This window comes from Balaenoptera physalus (assembly GCF_965194825.1).
Source record: "Balaenoptera physalus genome assembly, chromosome: X".
Taxonomy (NCBI): Eukaryota; Metazoa; Chordata; class Mammalia; order Artiodactyla; family Balaenopteridae; genus Balaenoptera; species Balaenoptera physalus.
In genome coordinates, this window is record NC_138903.1 from 57,787,549 (window position 1) to 57,809,123 (window position 21,575).

Genomic DNA, 21,575 nt, shown 5'->3' on the forward strand with positions numbered 1-21,575 from the left:
TTTGAATTTGTATCCTGTAGGATAAGTGGTTTCCAGTGCCTGCCCAAGGAGATTGCTTAGACATTTAATAAAATTACAGATCCTCAGGTCTTACCTGTAGCTTCAGATTCAGAAGACTCTGGACCTAAGTTCAAATCTTGCAGCCATCATTTACTGTCTATGGATATTGGGCAGAATGCTTAAGGTTGCTGGACTTCAGTGTTCTCTTCGATAAAATGGGGATAATCTTACATTTGTTGTAAAGATTAAATGAGGTTAAGGTATATAGAGTGCAGTATGGTAGCTGGGACATATAAGTACCCAGTAAATGTTAGCTTTTATTATTGTGCCATATGTTGGGATGTATACTGGAATGAGATGGGGTAGGGGATTTTTATTCTCTGCCAATGACCCACTCTCCCAACAATCAAAATCAGTATTTTATGCTGGGGATCTAAGCACTTTCCCAAGTGTCAAGTTAATACCTGGCCTTGTTTTGCCTTGGGGCAGGCCTTTCTGTTTGTGTGTTTAAGAGAGCAAGGTAAGCCCTTTTGCTGGTGAGTGTCTCAATGAGGCTGTTTTCCTAGATCCTGTAGGTTCTTTAGGCCAACATGAAATGTCTAACCTTGGATTTCCTGGTTGTGGACTGAGCTTGGAATCTCATCAGCATTTCATTCCTACCCATGTTGTGTCTGCTCTCATGGTGCTATCTTCCTTCTTTGGGTTTCTGAAGCCCTCAGACACTTTGCTGAACATTTTCACATTTCTTAAGCTACATTGTGTTTTCCCTGCCTCAGACAAAGTCACAAAAAGACTTTAAAGTTGGTTTTTTCAGTGCTTTCACAAATTTTGCAAAAAGGATAGCAGTGGCTGCTGCTTTTCTGCCTTAACCAGTAGTGTCTGACAGAGGAGGAAGCAGTATGGTGTATTTCAGAGCTCACTGGACTGGGAGTCAGATGCCTTGGACTCTAGTCCCAAGGAGAAGTTGGGATGGCATGAGGAAATCGGGAATAAATGATCATTTATTTTAAGTGTGCCAGGCCTTTTTCTGTATATTATCTGAGGCATTTGTCACAAAACTCCTTTGAGGCTGGTATATTATTTTCCCCACTTTGTAGATAATGAAACTGGTGGTAGGGAGGTTAGGTTCATCTTGTGGCCAACATCACATGGCTAGTGATCAGTAATAGCGGGATTCAAACCCAAGTCTCTCTATCCCCAAAGCCTTTCTTTTTTTTTCTTGTGACAATGCAACTTACTAGAAAACACCATTTACTCTGAGCTTCATTCCTCATTTGTAAAATGGATGCTGTAACCTTTGCTCTGTATGACAGTAAATCTTCTCAGACTTAGGATAGGAGACAGCAATATTTGTATCTTTGGGTTTTTAATGTATTCTAAGTGCCTCTCACAGTGCCTACTACCTAGTAGGGCACTCAATAAATATTTGCTGATTTCTTTCTAGCAACAGGGTAGTTCCATAATGGATGAAATCCATTTTGGGGGCTGCTATACTGTTTAACACTATTACCATCTTTTCAAAGGGTTCTGGAGTATAGCTGAGTGATTGTTTAATGTTCGTCATTATATAGATAGCATGGTGGACAAAGCATAAGTTTTGGAGTTAGCCAGATATGCATTCAAGTCCTGACTCTCCTACTTTACTAGCTGTGTGATCTTGAAGAAATTGTTCAATGCCTCTGGCTCTTCATTGTAAAATAGAGATATTCTACATACCCGGCAGTAGTAGTTGTAAGGATTATGCACTGTCAACAGTGCTTAACAGATAGTATGTTCTCAGTAAATAGTCTTTTTAGTATCAGATTTCCAATGGAGGATATGAGGAAAATGTTGGTCCAATAATATTTAACAAGTAAATTAAAATAAAGTTGTTTTCTCATTTCCTGCTTTTTTGACAATGGATTCCGGAAACAAAGAATGTGGAAACGGCTCTCAGTCCTCAGATTTGATGACACTGCAGAAAGGAATCTGGCTAGTTCTTATGTGACCGATTGGCTCTGATGGCTCAGAAGCCATTGGAAAGGTTTTGGCTCACAGAATACAGCAGATGTAGCTTGGGAGATACAAGGACATGACTGTAGTAAGGATTCACTGTTCAGACCCATTTCTGAGAGTGATTTCAGGGGAAAAGGACAGCTGTCATTTTGGTGGGGCACACTGATAAGAGTCTTGCTCTTTTAGCATGTTTGTCAGTGATAAAAACTGCAGGAAAATGGAAATCAGCAGTAGGCCTATAACTGCCTGATGCATAGTGACATGTATTTTTCTATTCATCATTGTGTGTTGTGCAAAGCAATCTCTTAATGTCAGGTTTTAGACTTGAGTATGCATTAGAGACATGGGCATCTGACCTATTCTAAATGTTTGACAAGTATGTAAAACACCTTGTTTGGTTAGCAATAGGATTTCGTACATGGTGGGCTTTACTCCCTAAACCCCTCAGACAACACACACAATTTTCTGTTTCTATAGTAATCACCATCTTGGCCCCTTTTACAGTATTTCTCTTTCTATACCTTGCATTAACCATTCAGGCACTTGTCACAGCCCAAAATGAGCCCATGAAAGCTCTTAGAGGACAGGGGCTATGTCTTCCTCATCTTTACATAACCACCATATAGCAGAGCTGTCTCTTCATAATGTATGAATAGTATGAAATTTTGAATGGATGAATGAAGAGTATGAGCAACCTTTTCTTCTCCCCTTCATGATGTATGATGGGGATTAGTGTGTGTGTATTGGGGGAGGGCTAATTCTTGTATCATACAAAATATAACCTGACTTGGAAAACAAGGCTTCTAGAATGGTAAAGTGAATACTGCCATAAATCTACCCTTTCTTAAAATCAACAAACACACTAGCAAAAATTGTGAAAATGAACTTTTCCAGATCTCTAGAAAGGAAATAAAGGCTTGCAACAAATCTGAGGAAAATTTATTCAAGTAAAACTGTTGTATGTTCTCTGATCACAATGGAAGTAACTAGAAAACAATAACAGAAGGAAATTTGTGAAATTCGCAAATGTGTAGAATTAAACACACTCCTTAATAAACAGTGGGTCAAACAAAAAAAATCACATGAGAAATAAGAAAATACTTGAGATGAATAAAAACAAAACTGTAACATAACAAAGCTTAGGGGATACAGATATGCTAAAGCAGTACTTAAAGGGAAATTTATAGTGATAAATGCCTATTTCTATGGTCTGAATATTTGTATCCCCACCTAAATTCATATGTTGAAATCCTAATGCCCAATATGATGGTATTAGAAGTTGGGGCCTTTGGGAGGTACTGAGAATATGAGCGTGGCACCCTCATGAGTGGAATTAGTGCTCTTATAAAAGAGGCCCCAGAGAGCTTGCTTGCCCTTCTGCCATGTAAGAAAACAACAAGAAGTCTGCAAACTGGAAGAGGGCATACATCTGACAATGCTGGTCTCCTGATCTCACATTTCCCACCTCCCGAACTGTGAGGAATACATTTCTTTTGTTTATAAACCACCCAATCTGAGGTATTTTGTTATAGTAGCTAGAACAGACTAAGACACCTACATTAACAAGGAATAAAAATCTTAATAGCTTAACCTTCCACTTTAGGAAACTAGAAAAAGAAGAGCAAAATAAAAACAAAGAAAGTAGGAAGAAAGATTAATAAAGATTAAAGTGGAAATAAATGAAATATAGGATAGAAAAAATCAATAGAATCAATGAAATAAAAAGTTGGTTTTTTGAAATATCAACAAAATTGACAAACTGTTAGGTTAACTATGAGAAAAAAAGATAATTCATATTACAAAATTGGCAATGAAAGTGAGGACATCACTACCTACCTTAAAAAATAAAAAGAATTTAAGGGGAATGCTATGAACAACTGTATGACAACAAATTACATAACCTAGATGAAATGGAAAATACCCAGGAAGACACAAACTATCCAAACTGACTCAGGAGGAAATAGAAAATCTGCATAGTTCTATAACAAATAAATAGAGTGAATTACTAATAAAGAAACTTCCCATAAAGAGAAACTCAGATCCAGATGTTTTCACTGGTGAGCTCTATCAAATGTTTTAAGAAGAATTAATACCAGTCTTTCACAAACTCTTCCAAAAAATAGAAGTGAAAGCACTTCCCCCCAAGTTTTGTGGTTCTCCAAAACCAAAGATACCACACACACACACACACACACACACACACAAAAACAAACAAAAAACAAAAACTAGAGACCAATATCAGTTCTGAATATAGATTTTTTAAAAATCCTCGACAAAATAATAGCAAACCAGCAACAAATAAAAAGGATTATAATGACCAAGTAGGATTTATATCAAGAATGTAAAATTGGGATTTATCTCAGGAAGGTAAGGTTGGAAAATTGGCTAATAAATATAATGCACCATATTTAAGAGAATAAAGGCATCATGATCATCTCAATATATGCAGAAAAGCATTGGCAAAATCTCTAACACTCTTTCATGATTAAAACAGTCAACAAACCAGGAAAAGGAGAGAACTTACTCAAATGGATAATGGTTATCTATGAAAAACCCACAGCTAACATCATACTTAAGAGTGAAAGAATGAAAGCTTTCCCTGTAAGATCAAAAACGAGACAAGGATATCTGCTGTCACCATTTCTATTCACCATTGTATTGGAGGTTCTAGCCAGGGAAATTAGACAAGAAACAAAGTAAAAATCATCCAGATTGTAAAGGAAGAAAGAAAAGCATCTTTATTCAAGATGACAAATTGCTAGAAAGATACAACCTGCCAAGAATGAATCAAGAAGAAACAACAGCTTGAACAGACCAATGACTAGAAGTGAAATTAAATTTGTTAATAAAAGCAAAAAAACTCCCAGCAAACAAAATCAGGACTGGAGGTCTTCATAGGTGAATTCTTACAAACATATAAGGAAGAATTAATGCCAGTTCTTCTCACACTATTCCAAAAAATTGAAGAGGATGAAAGACATCCAAATTCACTCTAGGAGGACACCTTTACACTGATACCAAAACCAGACACAGAGACTACAAGAAAGAATATTATTGGTCAATTCTTTGATGAATATAGATGCAAAAATCCTCAACAAAATATTAGCAAACTGAATCCAACAATATATAAAAAGGATCATACGCCATGATCAAGTTGGATTTATTCCAGGAATGCAAGGATAGTTCAGCATTCACGAATCAATCATTAATATTAGCAAAACAAAAAGAGGAATAAAAATCACATGATCATCTCAATAGATGCAGGAAAAGCATTTGAAAAAATTCAACATCCATTCATGATGAAAACTCTAATCAAAGTGTGTATAGAGGGAAAATATCTCAACATAATAAATGCCATTTACAACAATCCCACAACCAACATTATATTCAGTGGTGAAAAGCTGAAAGCCTTCCTGCTTATTCAGGAACAAGACAAGGATGCCCAGTCTTGTCCCTTCTATTTAACATCATATTGGAAGTCCTAGCCACAGCAATCAGAACCAAAAAAAAAAAAAAAGAAAGAAATAGAAGTTATCCAAATTGGAAGGGTAAAATTGTCACCATTTGCAGATGACATGATACTTTATATATGGAACTGTAAAGTCTCCAGCTCAAAACTGTTAGAACCAAGAAATTAACTCAGTAAGTTTCCAGTATACAAGATTAATATACAGAAATCTGTTGGATTTCTATATGCTAATAATGAAATAACAGAATTTTTTAAAATCTCATTTAAAATTGCATCAAAAGAAAAATATACCTAGGAATAAACATAACCAAGGAGGTGAAGGAACTGTACTGTGAAAACTATAAAACATTGATGAAGGAAATTGAAGATTATACAAAGAAATGAAAAAATTATCCTGTGCTCTTTGATTGGAAGAATTAATATTGTTAAAATGTCCATACTATCCTAAGCAATCTATAGATTTAATGCAATCCTATCAAAATGCCCATGAAATTATTCACATAACTGGAATAAATCATTCTAAAATTCATATGGAACCACAAAGTCCCCAAATTGCCAAAGCAACCTTGAGAAAAAAGAGCAGGGCTGGAGGTATTACCCTCTCAGACTTCAGACTATATTACAAAGCTACAGTAATCAGAACAGCATGGTACCAGCACAAAAACAGACATGTAGATAAATGGAGCAGAATAGAGAACCCAGAAATAGACCCAAACATCTATGGTCAATTAATCTATGACAAAGAAGGCAAGAATATAGAACGGAGGAAAGATTATCTCTTCAACAAGTGGTGCTGGGAAAACCTGACAGCCACATGTAAAATAATGAGATTCAAACATTCCTTCATATTATATGCAAAAATAAAATCAAAATCTAAAGACCTAAATGTAAAAATGAAAATCATAAAAGTCCTAGAAGTGAACATAAGCAGAACACTCTTTGACATAAATCACAGCAATGTTTTTTTGGATTGGTCTCCTCAGGCAAAAGAAACAAAAGCAAAAATAAACAAATGGGACCTAATTACACTTAAAAGCTTTTGCCCAGCAAGGGAAACCGTCAACAAAACAAAAAGACAACCTATGGACTGGGAGAAAATATTTACAAATGATGTGACCAGCAAGGGGTTAATATCCAAGGTAAATAAACAGCTCATACAACTCAATATCAAACAAACAACCCAATAAAAAATGCGAAAAAGACCTGAATAGACATTCTTCCAAAGAAGAAATACAGGTGGCTAACAGACACATGAAAAGATGCTCAAAATCGTTAATTATTAAAGGAATGCATATCAAAACAACAGTGAGATATCTCCTCAGACCTGTCAGAATGGCCATTCATCTAAAAGCCTACAAATAACAAATGTTGGAGAGGATGGGGAGAAAAAGGAACCCTGTACACTGTTGGTGGGAATGTAAATTGGTGCTGCCCCTATGGAAAACAGTGTGGAATTTCCTCAAAAAACTAAAAATAGAACTACCACATGATCCAGAAATTCCGCTCCTGGGTATATATCCAGAAAAAATGAAAAAAGTTATTTGAAAAAGGGCATGCATCCCACTGTTCATAGCATCACTATTTACAATAGCCAAAACATGGAAGCAACCCAAGTGCCCATCAATAGACGGTTGGATTAAGGAGATGTGATACACATACACACACACATACACACACACAAACACACACACACACACACACACAATGGAATATTATTCAGCAATAAAAAAGAATGAAATTCTGCCATTTGCAGCAACATGAATGGACCTAGAACACATGATGCTCAGTGAAATAAGTCAGACAAAGGAAGATAAATACTGTATGATATCACTTATACATGGAATCTAAAACATAATATAAATTAATGTATATGCAAAACAGAAACATGGGGCTTCCCTGGTGGCACAGTGCCTGCCAATGCAGGGGACACGGCTTTGAACCCTGGTCTGGGAAGATCCCACATGCCATGGAGCAACTGGGCCCGTGAGCCACAACTACTGAGCCTGCACGTCTGGAGCCTGTGCTCCACAACAAGAAAGGCCTCGACAGTGAGAGGCCCGTGCACCGCGATGAAGAGTGGCCCCCGCTTGCCGCAACTAGAGAAAGCCCTCGCACAGAAACGAAGACCCAACACAGCCAAAAATAAATAAATAAATTAATTAATTAAAAAAAAAAAAGCAGAAACAGACTCACAGGTATAGAAAACAAAAGTGTGGTTACCAAAGAGGGGAGGGACAAATGAGTAGCATGTGATTAACTAATACAAACTACTAAGTTTAGTAGATAAGCAACAAGGATTTGTAAAGCACAGCAAATTATAGTCATTACCTTGTAATAACCTATAACAGAGAATAATTTTCAAAAATACTGAATCACTATGCTGTACAGCTGAAAGTAATATGATATTGTAAATCAACTATACTTCAATTACAAAAAAAAACTATAAAACACTATGGAAATAAACTTAAGGTGTAAATCAATTTAATAATATTCTGTGTTCATTGATCTGAAGATTTAATATGTTTTATTTTTTTTTAAATATAGTTAATATAGTTTCAAGTGTACTACATAATGATTTGACATTTGTATATATTGTGAAATGATCCCATGATGTCTAGTAACCATCTGTCCCATACAAAATTGTTAAATTATTTATACTGCATATTGCATTGTTGTGACTTATTTATCATATTACTGGAGGTTTGGATCATCTCAACCCCTTCACCTTTCCCCTCATCCCCCAACACCCGTTCATCTGGGAACCACCCGTTTCTTCTCTTTATAAGTCATTTTTTGGTTTGTTTTTATTGTTTGTTTTTCTTGTTTTTTATTTATTTATTTTTATAACCAAGGACTACACTCTTTTTCTAAGTTTTGTTTATTTTTTAATATTTATTTATTTATTTATTTTGACTGCACTGAGTCTTAGTTGCGGCACATGGGATTTTTAGTTGTGGCATGCTGGCTTCTTAGTTGCAGCATGCAGACTTCTTAGTTGCAGCATGTGGACTCTTAGTTGTGGCATGTGAACTCTTAGTTGCAGCATGCATGTGGGATCTACTTCACTGACCAGGGATTGAACCCAGGCCCCCTGCCTTGGGAACATGGAGTCGTACTCACTGGGCCACCAAGGAATTCCTTTTCTTGTGTTTTATATTCCACGTATAAGTGAAAACAAGCAGAATTTGTCTTTCTCTATCTGACTTATTTCACATAGCATAATACCCTCTAGATCCATTCATGCTGTCAGGAATAGCAAGATTTCATTTTTTAATGGCTGAGTAATATTTCACTGTGGTGTGTGTGGTTGTATACCATATATTCTTTATCCATTCATCTATGGATGGGTACTTAGATTACTTCCATATCTTGACTATAGTAAATAATGCTTCAATGAACATAGGGTACATATATCTTTTTGAATTGGTATTTTTGTTTTCTTTGGGTAAATATCCAGAAGTGAATTGCTGGATTGGATGGCAGTTCTATTTTTAATTTTTTGATGAACCTCCGTATTGTTTTGCCTAGTGGCTGCACCAACACACATTCCCACCAACAGTGCACGAGGAGTCTCTTTCCTCCACATCCTTGCCAACAGTTGTTTTTTGTTGTCTTTTTGATGGTAGCCATTCTGACGGGTGTGAGGTGGTATCTCATTGTGATTTTGATTTGCATTTCCCTGATGATTAGTGATGCTGAGCATCTTTTCCTGTGACAGTTGGCAATCTGTTTGTCTTCTCTGGAAAATTGTCTACTCAGGTCTTCTGCCCATTTTTAATTGGGTTGTGTTTTTTTTATGTTGAGTTGTGTGAGTTCTTTGTATATTTTTGATGTTAATACCTTGTCAGACATATCATTTGCAAATATTTTCTTTCACTCAATAAGTTACCTTTTCATTTTTTTGATAGTTTCAGTCAATGTGCAAAAGCTCTTTAGTTTGATGTAGTACCATTTGTTCCCATTTGTTTATTTTTGCTTTTGTTTCTCATACTTGAAGAGATATATAAAAAATATAATGCTAAGACTGATGTCAAAGAGCATACTGCCTGTTTTCATGTAGGACTTTGTTATTTCACATCTTACATTTAAGTATTTAATCCATTTTGAGTTTACTTTTTTTATATGGTGTGAGAATGAGTCCAATTTGATTTTTTTGCCTATAGCTATCCAGTTTCCCCAACACTGTTTATTGAAGAGGCTATCTTTTCCCCATTGTATATTCTTGCCTCCTTTGCCTCCACTAATTGACCATAGAAGTGTGGGTTTATTTGTGGGCTCTCTATTCTGTTTCACTGATCCAATACAATACTGTTTTGATTACTGTAGCTTTGTAGTATAGTTTGAAATTATAGAGCATGATATCTACAGCTTTGTTCTTCTTTCCCAAGACTGTTTAGGCTATTTAGGGTCTTTTGTGTTTCCATAGAAATTTTAGAATTATATTTTCTAGGTCTGTGTAAAATGCCATTGGTATTTTGACAGGGATTGTTTTGAAATTGTATATTGCCTTGGGAGTATGGTCATTTTAACAATATTAATTCTTCCAATTCCTGATCACGGTATATCTTTCCATATGTTTGTGTTGACTTCAACTTATTTCATCAGTATCTTTTAGTTTTCAGTAAAGAGGTCTTTCAACCTTGGTTAAATTTATTCCTAGATATTTTATTCTTTTTAATGTAATTGTAGATTGGATTGTTTTTTATTATTTCTCTTTCAGATAGTTTGTTATTAGCTTATGGAAATACAACAGATTTCTGTATTTTAATTTTTTATCCTGCCACTTTACCGAATTTACTGTTAGTTCTAAGTGTTTTGTGTGTGTGTGTGGCATCTTTAGGACTTTTTGTATATAGTGTCATGTTATCTGCAAACACTGACTGCTTTATTTCTTGCTTTTCCAATTTGGAGTATTTTTTACCCATTTTTCTTACCTGATTGCAGTGGCTAGGATTCCAGTACTATGTTGAATAAAAGAAGAAAGAGTGGGCATCCTTGTTTTGTCCCTAATCTTAGAGGAAAAGATTTTAGCTTTTCACCATTGAGTATTATGTTGGCTGTAGGTTTGTCATATATGACCTTTATTATGTTGAGGTATGTTCCCTCTAGATCCACTTTTTTATCATAAATCATTGTTGAATTTGGTCAAATGCTCTCTCTACATCTATTGAGAGTAGCATATGATATTTTTTCCTTCAGTTTCTGAAGAGGTGTATCACAATGATTGATTTGCAGATACCAAACCATCCTGTATCCCGGGATAAATCTCACTAGATCTTTTTTTTATTTTTTTTCTTTTTTTTGGCCATGCCACACAGCTTGTGGGATTTTGGTTCCTTGACCAGGGATCAAACCCGAGCCCTCGGCAGTGAGAGCATGGAGTCCTAACCACTGGACCACCAGGGAGGGAATTTCCTCACTTAATTATTGTGTATGATCCTTTTGATGTATTGTTGAATTTTGTTTGCTAATATTTTATCGAGTATTCTTCCATTTATGTTCATCAGTGATCTTGGCAGGTAATTTTCTTATTTTGTGGTATCTTTGTCTGGTTTTGGTATCCAGGTGATGCTGGCCTCATATGATGAGTTTGGAAGCATTCCTTGCTCCTCATTTTTTTTTTTAATAGTTTCAGAAGGATAGATGTTAAATCTTCTTCAACTGTTTTGAAGAATTCACCTGTGAAGCCGTCTGGTCCTGGACTTTTCTTTGTTAGGATTTTTGTATTACTGATTCAACTTTATTATTGTTAATTGGTCTCTTCATATTTTCTATTTCTTCATTATTCAGTCTTGGGAGAATATATGTTTCTAGGAACCTATCCATTTTTTTCTAGGTTGTCCATTTTATTTTTGTATAAGTATACATAGTAATCTTTTATTATACTTTGTATTTTTGTTGTGTCAGTTGTAACTTTTCTTTCACTTCTGATTTTATTTATGTGAGTCTTCTCTACTTCTTTTTTGATGAGTCTGGCTAAAAGTTTATCAAATTTATTTATCTTTTCAAAGAGACATTTCTTTCTTTCATTGATTATTTTCTATTGTCTTTTTATCTCTATTTTATTTATTTCTGTTCTGTCCTTTATTATTTCTTTCCTTCTATTAATTTTGGGTTTTGTTTGTTCTTCCTTTTCTAGGACTTTTAGGTATAAGTTTTGGATTGTTTATTTGATATTTTTCTTGTTTTTGTGAGGTAGGCTTCTATCTCTATCACTATAAAAATTCCTCTACAAAATGCTTTTGCTGCATCCTGTTGATCTTGGATCATTGTGTTTTCATTTTCATTTTTCTTCAGATATTTTTTATTTCCTCTTTGATTCCTTCAGTGACTCTTTGTTTGTTTAGTAGCATATTTTAGCCTCCATGTGTTTGTGTTTTTTCCAGTTTTTTTTTCTTGTTGATTTCTAGCCTCATTCTATTGTGGTCAGAAAATATTCTTGATATGATTTCAGTCTTTGTAATTTATTGAGCTTGTTTTGTGACCTAGCATGTGGTCTATCCTGGAGAATGTTCCATGTGCCCTTAAAAAGAAAGTGTATTCTACTGCTTTTGGATGAAATGTTCTATATAGATCTATTAAGTCCATCTGATCTAATGTGTACTTTCAGGCCTGTGTTTCCTTACTGATTTTCTGTCTGGATGATATTTTCATTGATATACATAGGGTGTCAAAGCCCTCTACTATTATTGTGTTACTATCAGTTTTTCCCTTTATGTTTGTTAATATTTGCTTTATGTATTTAAGTGCTCTTATGTTGGGTGCATATGTATTTACTATTGTTATATTTTATTGTTCAATTAATCCCTTTATAATTATTTAATGTTCTTAGTCATCTCTTCTTATATTTTTTTAATATCTATTTTGTTTGATATAAGTATTGGTACTTTAGCTTTCCTTCCATTTCATCTGCATGGAATACATTTTCCTGTCCCTTCACTTCCAGTCTGTGTGTGTCTTTCAATCTGAAGTGAGTCTACTGTAGGCAGCATATATATGGGTCTTATTTTTTTTTAATGCATTCATTCTCTCTATGTCTTTTGACTGGAGCATGTAGTCCATTTACATTTAAAGTAATTATTTACTCATTGCCATTTTGTTAATTGTTTTCTGGTGGTTTTTGCACTTTTTTTCTTCTTCTTCCTCTCTCTTCCATTTTGATTTGATGACTTTCTTTAGTGTTATGTTTGAATTTCTCTTTTTTGCATGTGTACCTTATGATATATATATATATATATATATATATATATATATATATATATATATATATATATATATATGATAACGATTTGATGTTCATCATCTCTTAAGTTTGAATGCATTCTAACAACCCTACATTTTTATCACCCCCCAAACATTTGATGTTTTTGATATCATATTTTACATCTTTTTGTTTTGTGTATTCTTTAACTACTTATTGTGGATAGATATAGATGATTTTACTACTTTTGTCTTTTAACCTTGGTACCAGTTTTATATGTGGTTAATCTATTACCTTCACTGTATCTTTGCCTTTACCAATGAAATCTTTTATCACATACTTTTCATATTTCTAGTTATGGTCTTTTCTTGCAGTGTGGATTTAGTGGTAATAAACTCTTTTCACTTCTTTTTGTTAGTGAAACTCTTTATCTCTCCTTTAAATCTGAATGATAACCTTGTTGGGGAGAATATTCTTTGTTGTATGTTTTTCCCTTTCATCACTTTTAATATATCTTGCCATTCCCTTCTGACCTGCAAATTTCCTGCTGAAAAGTGAACTGATAGTCTTGTTAGTCTTTCTAATTGTTTATTTCTCTTGCTGCTTTTAAGATTCTCTTTAACTATTGCCATTTTTATTTGTCTGTCTTGGTGTGGACCTTTTGGGGTTCATCTTGTTTGGGACTCTTTGTGCTTTCTGGACCTTGATGTCTGTTTCTTTTCCCTGGTTAGGGAAGTTTTCAGGTATTATTTCTTCAAATAAGTTATCTGCCCCTTTCCCTCTTTTTTCTCCTTCTGGGATCCCTATAATGTGAATGGTAGTACACTTGATGTTGTCCCATATGTCTCTTAAACTGTTCTCATTTAAATTATTTTTTTCTCTTCAGCCTGGGTGATTTCCACTACTCTGTATTCCAGTTTGTTGATCCATTCCTCTGTATCACCTTATCTATGGTTGATTCCTTCTTGTATATTTTTTTATTTCAATTATTGTATTCTTCAGTTCTGTTTGGTTCTTATAATTTCTATCTCCTTGTTAAAATTCTGTTCATCCATTCTTCTCCCAAGTTCATTGAGCACCCTTATGATCATTAACTTGAACTCTTTATTGGATATATTGCATATCTCCATTTCATTTAGTTCATTTTCTGAGGTTTTGTACTGTTCCTTTGTTTGGAATATAGTCCTCTGTCTCCTCATTTTGCCTAATTTTCTGTTTTTCTTTCTACTTATTAGGCAGATCAGTTACGTTTCACAGTCTTGGAGAAGTGACGTTATATGAAGGATGTTCTATGAGGCCCAGCAGCACACTGCCCTCTGTTCACCAGAGATATATGCTCTGATGGTGCCCCCTTGTACATGCATGTGCCCTTCTTTTGTGGCAGGGCTGACTACTGTGAGAATGCTGGTAGGTGGGGTTGGTTCCCAGCCTGTTTGGCTGCCAGGCCCTCCCTTGTGCAGTGGCTGCTGGCTTGATGGTGGGTGGGGCCGGGTCCTGAGTCAGCTGGCTGTGTGGCCCAAGGGTTCCTGGGGCTGATGCCAGCCCCCTGGTGGGTGGGGCTTGGCCCTGGTATAGCTGGCTTCAGATCCTGTTGGGTCCCAGGGCTGGTGCTGGTCTGTGGATGGGGAGGGCTGGGCCCTCGTGCAGCTGCCTCTGTGACCCCAGGAGTCTGGTGCTGGTGCTGACTAGCTGGTGTGTGGAGTTGGGTCCTGATGTGAGAAGATTTAGTGTTGTTAAGATGGTAATACTTTCCATGGATTCAAGGCCATCTCTCTCAAAATCCCAACTCACTTCTCAGCAATGGTGTGAGCTGCTTTACCTCCAGAATCTCACTGAATCTTCATAGCAGTCTTGTGAGTTCTATATTTCTTTATGCATTTTGCATGTGAAGAAATTTAGGTAAAATGACTTGTTCAAGGTCATTCTGTTAGAAAGTGACAGAGATGACCATGAAAACCAGATGTTGTACCTGTATACCTTCCCACTTCAACAAAAGGCGTCATTAAAGAGAATTGGAGAGATATGACATAAGCTCGGGTAATACTTTTAAAAGAAAACATGATTGTCTTCTTGGACAGACAGTTATCAAATTTAGAATCTCAGGCTGTCAGGGGAAAAGTAGCTACAAGTCTTATGTCATTACTTTGCCAAATTTTCTACTGAAATATCCTTTATACCCCCAAAGAAGTAGGCACAAGTGATCTATGAGGAGAAAATAACTTTGAACTCTTTGATTTTTATCTTAAAAATTCATGTAAAGTCTTCATTATATTCCACAATGTGATTAATAAAAATATTTTTTAAATTACTCAACATCAGGAAAAATATGATGCTCTGTAAAGATGTTTGGTGGTTTCCTAAATCCCTTCTTGTTTGAAAAGTACAGAGGTATGTATAAAAATGATATACTTTTACACATCTAGCCTTTTTTCCTTCTCTCTCCACCTATATTTACCTTTCCCTAAGAATACTATGTAGCCAAGAAGGATGGTCTTTTCTATTTTAAGACTATAAGACATTTCCCTTTTTTATGGTAAGACAAAAGGTAATGGCATCCTAGACTTATAATGCAGCTACCATGTGGCAGGCATAGAGGGAAGGACTTAACATTTGTTATTCAATGTAGTTCTCACAAAAGCCCTCAAGGGTAGAAAATATCCCCACTCTCCAGACAAGGCAAGTTGATCTCAGAGAGCCTAATTACTGGGCCCAAGGTTCAGTGGTAGAGGCAAGATATTAACCCAGGTCTGGCTGGCTCAAAAGCCCTGCTGAGTTTACATTCTCTCCCAAACAGGGAAAACTGGTCTGTGACTTTTACATTTCATCCTGGTTCCACAATCACTGAGGGACTTGCTTAAATTAGCCAGACCCCTTAAGGTATCTAAAGTATCCTCAAGTCTGAGAGACAGAGAAAGAGAGGGAGACAGAGAGAGATCAGGGGAGAGAGAGAGAGAGAGAGACTGAGATTACAGCTGGGTGCCAAGGGTTTCTGAACCCAGCATCCTCATAGTTGAGCTGGCGTTTGTAAGCCTATAGTTTCTAGTAAACCACTTTCATTTAATTAATTGTGAAACCATTGGAGAATAGCAAGTCATGTTCTTGTTTGGAAAATTTCCATGCTGTGTGGCAGGGCTTTTGCTTCAGACTTCATAAAACTGAATGCCCAGCATTGGAATAATAACTGAGCACATAACACAGGGGAGGTGGTAAAAAACACAATGTTGCATGCAAATTCTGCACTTACTTATTCTCAAAGCAAACCTTTGCTGTGCTTGCAGTTAGAATGTTATGTAGGGAGATGTTAGAAACTTCTGAGGTTTTTCTTTTAATTTTTTTATTGTGTTCTGTTATAACCATACAAAATACAAGTAACATGCAAGTTACTTATACAGCATAATAATAAAACAAACACTCATGAGCCCTGATTAAGGAACGAGAACATTAACACTATTTTTTGTTCACTAGTTTAACTAACCCCAGGACCTAGAATGGTGCCAGATATGTAACAGGTGCTTAATAAATATTTTTTTAATGAATGCATAAATCAGTTTGTATCTCCCTTCCTTATATTATTACCCCCACAGCCTCCCCTCAGGGATAACCACTGTCCTATATTTGGGGTTTATCACTCCCTGGCATTTTTATGTCTTTTCACATATATATTCCCAAATTACATATTGTTTACTTTTCTTTCTTTTCAAATTTTATGTAATGGAATCATATTGTATGTATGCTATCATGAATTGTCTTTTATGCAACATTAGCTTGTGAGATTCACCTATTTGTAGATATATTCCGTTCCTTGTCATTGCTGAATTGTACTTTATTGAATGAGTATGATATAATTTATCCTTTCTCCTCTCAGTGGATGTTTATCATTTCTGCTTCTATAAACAAAGCTGGTATGTCCATTTCTGCATATGCTTCCTGGTACAAATGTGCAAAAGTTTCTCTAGAATGCGAACCTGGGAGAGGGACTGCAGTTGTAATTCTCATTTCCAGTGCTAGAAGATCAATCAGTCCATGAGTCACTGCAATGTGCCCTTTGTTCACACTAGGCCAGGGTCAGTGGGAATCCTGTCCAAATCATTTTGCCAGAGAGAGGAGGTAGAGAGAGACTGGCCTGGTAAGGTCAGGAAATATCTCAGGCCTCTAGCCAAAGTGGGTTGTAATTAGGAAAAATTCAAATTCTAAAATTGCCTTCATTACTTCTCCTACTCTTCCACCTCCTTTATAGTTATTTTTGTGTGAAGTGTATTTTATTAAATTCATATCTAATAAATAAAATGATGACGTTCTTCAGTCTTTAAGTATTGATTATAAATTTGATTAATTAGATTCTTTTAAATAATTTGTGTTGTATTTTAAATTTTAGTATGGATGAAAATTTCTATTTTTAAAGGCTCTTTCCAAAAAGACCACTTATTTACTTTATGCAGGTTCTCATTTTGTTTATCTAATATTTACTCTTCAATCATATAATAATAATTACTGGCATTACCATCATCATCTCATTCATATATACACATATATACCTTTATACCTGTCAAAATGCATTTCTGTCTTTGAGGTACTTTCTCATTTGTAGCAATATGCACTCTACTTTATTATATCATCTACTATGTTATTTTACAGTTCTTTGCTTCCTGTCTTTCTTCTCTACTAAATAGCAAGTTGCTTAGAGGCAAGGATAATATCTTGATCATCACTATATCCCCAGCACTTAGCCCTGTACCTGGTCCATAGGGCCAGGTGATACTAGTTGAGTTGAATCAACCTATCTAATCTAGACCTTCAGTCTCATAACATGGTTAGCCATTGGTTACAAATCCACACTTTGTAGTCAGACTTACCTCGGATGGTAACCTGGCATTTCCACTTACTAGAGGAGTGATCTTGAACAAGTTTACTTAATTTTCCTGAGCATCAGCTTCCTCTCCTACAATATAGTGATGATACAGAACTACCTGGTAGGGTTGTTATAAAGATTAAATGAGATGATATATATGAAATAGCTTGGCACATAAAGTGCCTTAATACATGTCCTTTAGATTTTAACTGTATTAGTTACAGAAGTCATAAAATATAAGAAGAAGATGAAGACACTTAAAAACAAACAAATAAACAACAACAAAAACCCTCTGCATCTTCTCCTTGTTTCATGAATGAGGATGGGGGCACAATTTTTACCCAAGGAAATGACATTTTTAGCCAAAGGAATGACATTCTTAGCTTTTGGCCCATTTGTTTATGGAAAGTGAGCCCTTTTCCTGTGGAACTTGTGGCCCTCTTAGTCTTGGTTTGGTGGACAGACTCCTGCTGGCTTTCCGGTTAAGGTAGGAAAGGGAAGGATTATGGGGAGAAGAGATAGGCCGCCATAATCGGCTGCTGGGTTTGCATATGAGCAGAACTTTCTGAGTGCTTTCTGTTGTACTTGGGATGTGAATAAAAGCTAATATTTGTGTCTTAGAGATAAAGTGCTTGTCAAGTGTAGCCTGAGTGAAAGCCTTCTTTGCTCTTGCCCTGCCAGGGCTGCTCACTGAGCACTGAGAGGAGGATAACCTTTCATACTCTTTTGGGATTCTGATGACTGTGCTGAGTATGATAACCAAAGAGCCATGGGTAGAAAGTGAAGGTGAGTACTGAGAAGACAATAGGGTAATGGAAATTGTGTTAGATTTGGAGTTAGAGAGTCCTGGGCTTGGGTCAAATAGTTTTGAGCTTTCCTTCTCTGAGTCTGACTTTCTTCATCTGATATAATAATGAGAAAAAAATGTCTCACAAAATTGTTTTGAGGCGTTGAAATCACCCAACACAGTGAACAGGCTTATTTTCCTTCCGTCTTTGCTTAGTAAGAAAGAAGTATTCATAAAAATGGTGGCTGCATTCCTGTGGATGAGAGAATATGCAGTTGTCACCTATCTGTGGCAGATTTACCCAAGAAGTCACTTAACATTTTGTTTAATGATTAGACATAGGACATAGAAGAGAAAAATTTGACCTTTGGGTAGTATGAACCATGTTCCATTTGTTTAAATTTGAGTTAATTACCATGGGAGACTAAGAGCTACCTTTCCATTAAGGTTTTAGGATTGGCTTTCTGGCCCTCTCCTTCAGTTCACTTGGAAGGACACAGACACAGATCCTCTTGGAGATAGGCAGTTAAACTAGGTGACCTGTGAAGCTCCATCCTAGCCCAAGGAACCTGAGTATTCAAATGGCTAAGTGTTGAGATGGTTGCCTGAAAGATTTCCAGCATCATTGTGCATCATTACACAATAAAATCTGGCATAGGGATTCTGCTACTTTATGTTATAGAATGTGGGTGGGGGATTTCCATGTGATCTAGATAGACTCCTAAAGAAAGTGAGGGAATGGAAAAAAGACCAAAGAAGACTGGTATGATAATACTAATCATGATCCCTCACTTCTGTATTCATTTCAAGAGCTTTTTATACTTTTGTTTAATTCATACCTCCACTCACACAAGTAGCTCAGTAAGATGGGTGATAATTATTCCTACTTACAGATGAGAGTGAGGCTCAGAGAACTAGAGCAAAGCACATCAAAGTGCTTTGATGCTTAGTCTGGTTTTGCCATAGGTCTCCCTTTGGATAAGGTAAGGTCTTAGGGCTGAGTTCATACCATTTAGTTACTCTGAAATTGTTTCCTGACCACCAACTTAAGTTAAAGACCTTAACCTCAGGTTTCTGCCTTCATCCTTCCCTCATGTAGACATAGCCCATGGGATTGGCTGATTCCAGAGAACTTCTCCCATGCTTTCGCAGGATCCAAAAGGGCTCTGTCCATATGACAGGAAACCCTACAAACATAATCCCTAGGAGAAGTCCAAGGAAAATTCAGCTTCACCCTGACTCAGTTAAGCAATAAATAATCATTTACACGTGCACTTTACTACTGAAGACTTCAGACTTCTACCCTCCTGTTTCTGTCAAGTACTGACATGTGTTGCATTGTTCCTCTTGGGTCTTTTCAGTTTGGAGACTACCAGGGACCATGTTCTGCCCATCGACTATTACTTTCCACCCCAGAAGACCTGCCTTATTTGTGGGGATGAAGCTTCTGGCTGTCACTATGGAGCTCTCACTTGTGGAAGCTGCAAAGTCTTCTTTAAAAGAGCCGCTGAAGGTAAAGGGTCTTGGACACTAACTTCTGTTTCCCTTTCTCCTTTATCTTCTAAAAAGAGACACCAGTCTATCAGGACCCAGGATTTTATCATCTCTGAGACAAGGTAACTGGCAGGGCTGGTTCAAAGAACCTAAGAGCCTTAAAAAAAGTCAGTTTTCATACTTGCTGGTCCCCTGGCTTTGGCAGCCTTGGTAGTATAGGCAATGTAGGCAATGAAGGTGGTCCCAGCTGGTGATTGGAGCTTGGTGGGTCCTAGGAATGAAAGAAAAATTAATGATTTGAAAAGATTTAATTTCCTCCTTGCTTGTGTTCCATTCTCCTGCCTAGTGAGGGAAAAAATTGTCCTTATTAGAGAGGTTAGAAGTGGAGAAACCCCAACCGAATCCCCAGCCTGTTCTCTGTGGTGAATACGAAACTGTTCCTTCGTGAAGGCTTCCTGGCCTCGGCCCCAGAAAGGAAGTGTTCTCACTGTTCAGCAGACCATCAGTCTATGCACCTGCTCCCTCCTGCTGCTGCATCCTTGGGGCCTCTTTGCATTAATAGCTCCTAGGTAGATAAGGACCCAAAGTGATGAAACATTTTTATTCTCTCCAGAGACTTGCCCTCAGGCCCTGTCCATTGGTCCAGAACCATAAGCTAAGTTGCATCTTATATTTGGCTAAGTGGGCTCAAACCCTGGCTCCTTAGTATTATTTAGCTTAAAACAATTAATGTCTGCTTAGCCCCCAGAGGTGCTCAGGCTGCATCTTACAGCAGGAACTCACACTTCCAGACCTCCTATATATACTAGTGCCTCCTTCCTTCCCAATCTCCCTGGGCTTAAGCCTCCTACTCATCCACTTCATTCCACATCTTGTACTAAGGGCTTTCTTCTCAAAGGGATGCTGATGAACAGTTTCTAGACAGAGATGCTCTGCTCTGGGAGCAGACCCAGTTGCTAAACACCACTATTTACTCCTGCCTCCACTTTCCACAAAGGAAGTACTTCCTGCCAAGACCTTTTTCTTCCTTCTCACTGGCCTAGAAGGTTTGAGTTCCAAGTCAGAATCAAAACAGACAGCTTTTCCTTATATAAAGGCTACAATCCCTGAGGACAGTCTTGAAAGTGGTAGGTATATAGGCCACACTTTTCAGCAGGAATATGATGACACCCACCAGAGGACAGCAGAAGCACCACAGAGTTCTTGGCATCTAGAGAAAAGGTAGAAAGTGTGTGCCCTTTAACTGGCCTCCCTGTTGATAGCCAATTGGAATGATGATTATCTTTTCACCATTTTAGCCAGATGGCAGGAATACCTATAAAATGGAAAGCTATTTTGTTTTCTTATAGTCCCCCAGGCAACAAGGAGACAGCTAACATTTAGTATTAATGAAAATATGCTGCATGTTCCACCCATAGCCTTGAGTGACACATTGCTACTGCTTACACTGGACAGTATGAAGTCCAGGGCACCAGTGCCTAGGCGTAGGCAGTTTGGAAAGAGACAGAGAGCAGTGTCTTCCTTTCTTAAGAGTACTCACAAAAGAATGGCTGTCAGAAAAGGAAATGAGGAGTAGCTCCAAAGACTTCAGATCACCCCAACTTCTCCAGTGAGAACCTGTCTCTTCCCCATACCCTGTCATCGGGTAGGCCCTATCTATAGAGCAGAGAATGAACCACAGCACCCATCTAGAGCTAATGTGTCAGTAAGCCCAGGCACCACAGTAATAGCAGCCATATTAGATGGGAAAAGAGCTCAAGAAAACAAGCAAAAAGCAAAT

The 21,575-nt window shown here is 36.8% G+C and overlaps 1 protein-coding gene across 2 annotated transcripts in view; it reads left to right on the forward strand.

Moving 5' to 3' along the window:
- The window catches only part of AR (androgen receptor), a 186,638-nt gene that overhangs the window by 88,172 nt on the left and 76,891 nt on the right, over window positions 1-21,575 (forward strand). For both annotated transcript variants that reach the window (XM_082444933.1, XM_082444934.1), the window contains exon 2: window positions 19,663-19,814. In XM_082444933.1, coding sequence (XP_082301059.1) covers window positions 19,663-19,814 — 152 coding nt within the window. The remainder of the gene's footprint in view (window positions 1-19,662; window positions 19,815-21,575) is intronic.